Source organism: Pyrus communis, chromosome 3 (assembly GCF_963583255.1).
Source record: "Pyrus communis chromosome 3, drPyrComm1.1, whole genome shotgun sequence".
In the NCBI taxonomy this organism is placed as follows: Eukaryota; Viridiplantae; Streptophyta; class Magnoliopsida; order Rosales; family Rosaceae; genus Pyrus; species Pyrus communis.
The window spans coordinates 164,715-167,942 of record NC_084805.1 but is presented as its reverse complement, the minus strand read 5'-3'; the positions used below and the strand labels follow the sequence as shown (position 1 = coordinate 167,942).

General features: G+C 37.7%; 1 protein-coding gene across 1 annotated transcript; it reads right to left on the bottom strand.

The window, feature by feature from the left end:
• Window positions 1-204: 204 nt before the first annotated feature.
• Window positions 205-2,771, bottom strand: LOC137729933 (probable beta-1,3-galactosyltransferase 8). Its single transcript, XM_068468981.1, has 7 exons — window positions 2,247-2,771; window positions 1,862-1,929; window positions 1,547-1,761; window positions 1,106-1,451; window positions 880-1,005; window positions 693-802; window positions 205-570 (listed from the first exon to the last, which is right to left on the bottom strand). The coding sequence occupies exons 1-7, from the start codon at window positions 2,610-2,612 to the stop codon at window positions 422-424; spliced, it is 1,380 nt and encodes a 459-aa protein (XP_068325082.1). The 5' UTR covers window positions 2,613-2,771; the 3' UTR covers window positions 205-421.
• Between the last annotated feature and the right edge of the window lie 457 nt (window positions 2,772-3,228).

Genomic DNA, 3,228 nt, shown 5'->3' with positions numbered 1-3,228 from the left:
AAAGGTCTGACATTGCAATAAATTTGTAAGATAAGTATGACATTGTAATTTTTAAAACATAAGGTATAAGATTATAGTTCGTCCGATAATTAAGGTAGTTTTATATAATTTACCTTACTTCTAAAGTCATGTTTCTTCCATTACAAAACAAAAGTAGTAGTGGGATTAAAATGTAAACAAATTAACAAGGAAAAAGAGGTGCACAAAATCTTTCGGAAGTTAGTAAAGTTAGCAAATTAAGGACTTCATGTAACTCTCCCTCTTTAGAACTCCGTCCATAAATTGATAATTCCATATCATCCACATATACTAATTAAACAATCCACCTACAGAATAATAGAAATTATAGAATAGACATGCATGCATATAGATAGCTATGATGAGCCTATATTATTATTTAATATGAAATAAAAGTTGAAACTTAAAGTTCAACGTTCCAAACAGCACCATTTTCTTCTCCGCACAAGTTATGCACGTCTTTCATCCTCTCCGCGGAGTTGCATATTCCACTGCACTTCCAATCAAATGATGCCACGCATACATTCCCTGCTTGTGCCCTCCTTTTGCAATCTGCACACACACATACATACATACATTTTACCCACGTTAATTAACACATGCATCACAAGAATTCAATCAGTATCACATATACCCTATGCAATAGTGTTACTCCGTGATCAGCAGAGTCATACCTGGAGAGGTCCCGCAACACATGGAGCGGTCGTCAATGTGCTCGACTTCAAGCCCAATGAACCAGGAACCCAATGATACATCCTCATTTGCATACCTATGTAATATTGGCCTGCAGAGATCCAATACATATATAGTAATTGGCAGCCCAAGCCCAATCATTTGACCAAAATTAGTTCTAGTACTCACAAATTGTTGGAGATGTAGGTAGCCAGGTCCTTCGAGATGGCATAGATTTGGCCAGTCGCATGTCTGAAGTATTTGTTTCCTTCTTCTCCGAATTTCCAATACTCTGGCTCGTGATATTTCACCCCTCTGCAGCATTCACCCACCCCAAATTTAATATTTATTCTTTATTTTTCATGAAATACGAAAAGAATTAATATCTTTGAAATGAATAGAGGTTCTCACTCACTTTTGGAAGAGAACTGGACCTGACTTCATGCAACCAATATAAATTCTGGGTTTGGAGCGGTGCCTTGCAAGTGTGGTCGCTAGCATACCAAGATTGACATGGATATCATCGTCGACCTTGACATAAAACTCAGCATCCCAAATGGAGATGGCGGTGGAGAAATACAGGCGGGTCTTGGTGGAGAGTTCATGGTAGCCCTCCACATGGTTGAGCCGAAGGAAGTCGTTGTGCTCTGCCTCTTCTGCCTCGATCGCCCTATCAAGCATGCCTCCCGGCATTGCGCTCTGCCCTATCACAAACCTTATTACAATCCCTTTCTCCTTCTCCAATTTCTTTAGCTTCTCTCCTGCCAGATGCAATGCAATATTATTAGTTGCTAATATTTAATTCTACATGCTTTGATGTTCTTGCGAAATTATTAAGAAGAACTTAACCAACGACCTCTGGGCATCCAGGTTTCTCGAACTGTTTTTCGTCGTTTTTGGCTGCTGAAAGCTGTGTTGATTCCAATGAATACGAAAGCTTTTTGTTTAGGATGAGTAGTGGGATCATTATTTGACGCACCGTCGTCTAACTTGAGTTGTCCCTCTAATCTCTGGCTTGCTCTTGCTGCTGCTATTTCCATCTCCAGCGTTGAAATTGTTTTATCTAACGATCTGTTTAATATTAGGTACTTGCTTTTTAATTAAGCTTTTAACCCAAAAAACAATACACAAGTTACAGGAGAGCATAGTTGTTGGGTAGAGCTTTACTTACTGGATAGCTTGATGGGTTTTTGTCATCTCTGCCGTAATATCATCCTCGAATTTTCCTTCGACCAATTTCTGATTCAAAAAAGTGGAAAATAAATATGTTACAAATTGGCATGCATCTGTGTGTACTACCTAGTCAGTTCTCAAACAAACAAGGTTACGAAATTGGACTAAATATGATGAACTTGGCAACTGACCATATCTATGACTCTTAATTAGGATCGATATTGAAATTGTATGGGTAACACATGAACCGTCTCATCATATACACTTGTGTACTTTATGCATAAATACTAGAGTATTGATGAGGTGTTCATCGATGTTAACTTGACGACTTCATGAATACTATTGGTGAATAAGTAGCTTATAATTAATTAATAATTAATTACCCGCTTGAGATCGCAATCTTTATCTTGTGCGACTGATGATGAGGCCTCTAGCTTCTTTATGCGGCTGGAAATGATGGGAAACTGATGATCAGCTTCTTTATTTGGAGAATGCAGTTGAGTCGTCCATGTCATGCGGCTGGTACAAAACAGTGATCCTGCAAGAAAACTTGCAACACATAGCACCAACAGCACTCTTCCTGAAACCTGCTTTCCCCTCATGATTTTCCTCCGCGAGTAATGGCTGTTTCCAAGCCGCCACAGCTTCCCTCCACAGATTTTCACACGTCCCAATCCCGTGACCAGATTCTTCCCTGAGAGCACTAATCTGTTTTTGGTTAAGGCCCTATATATGAAGACCATATTCATAGCGAAGCAAAAGGGAAGATCATGAAGAAGAAAAATATGTATCGATCGATTTGAGAGGATTAATGTTGGTTAATGCGGATCAGTCGTCTAATGGTATTTATAGAATTCTTGTACAGCACGCAGCAATCCTATTCGCATTATGTATCCTAAAGGACTAGCTAGGACTTGGAGCTTGATATATACATACATCGAACTACTTGATTAGATGAAATTGTTAGAGGACAAGAAAACTCATATTTTTGCAATGTTCTTTGACTTTTTTTGATGAATGTAAGTGCATATATTATTTTTTGTAAGTTTCAATCCCTCATAACCATTAATATTATTACCTTGAAAGTTGGTATCAACAAAGTATACAAGTCATGTGAGGGAAAATGGGATGTTGACGGAAATTACCCTCCTACTTTTTCTCCTTGTCAACTTTAACAAGTAAACTAATTAAATGACAACTTATTCTAATTAAGGTTAAGTATTCTCAGTGTTTGAAATTTCTTCTGTTCAGTCAATATATCCATAGAAATATCTAAAAAATTAAAGAAATATATGGAAAGGTAGGGTGAAGTCCATATCTGAGAAATTCTTAAATCTCAGCTAAAATTGACTGATTTCGTTGATA

What these genes read in the sequence shown, in the direction of transcription:
- LOC137729933 (XM_068468981.1), bottom strand. Translation starts at nt 2,612, where the DNA reads ATGAATATGGTCTTCATATATAGGGCCTTAACCAAAAACAGATTAGTG. An exon ending in AGAAACCTGGATGCCCAGAG is followed by an intron (nt 1,452 to 1,546) that starts GTCGTTGGTTAA and finishes TGCATCTGGCAG; the next exon opens with GAGAGAAGCTAAAGAAATTG. An exon ending in ACCTACATCTCCAACAATTT is followed by an intron (nt 803 to 879) that starts GTGAGTACTAGA and finishes GGATCTCTGCAG; the next exon opens with GCCAATATTACATAGGTATG.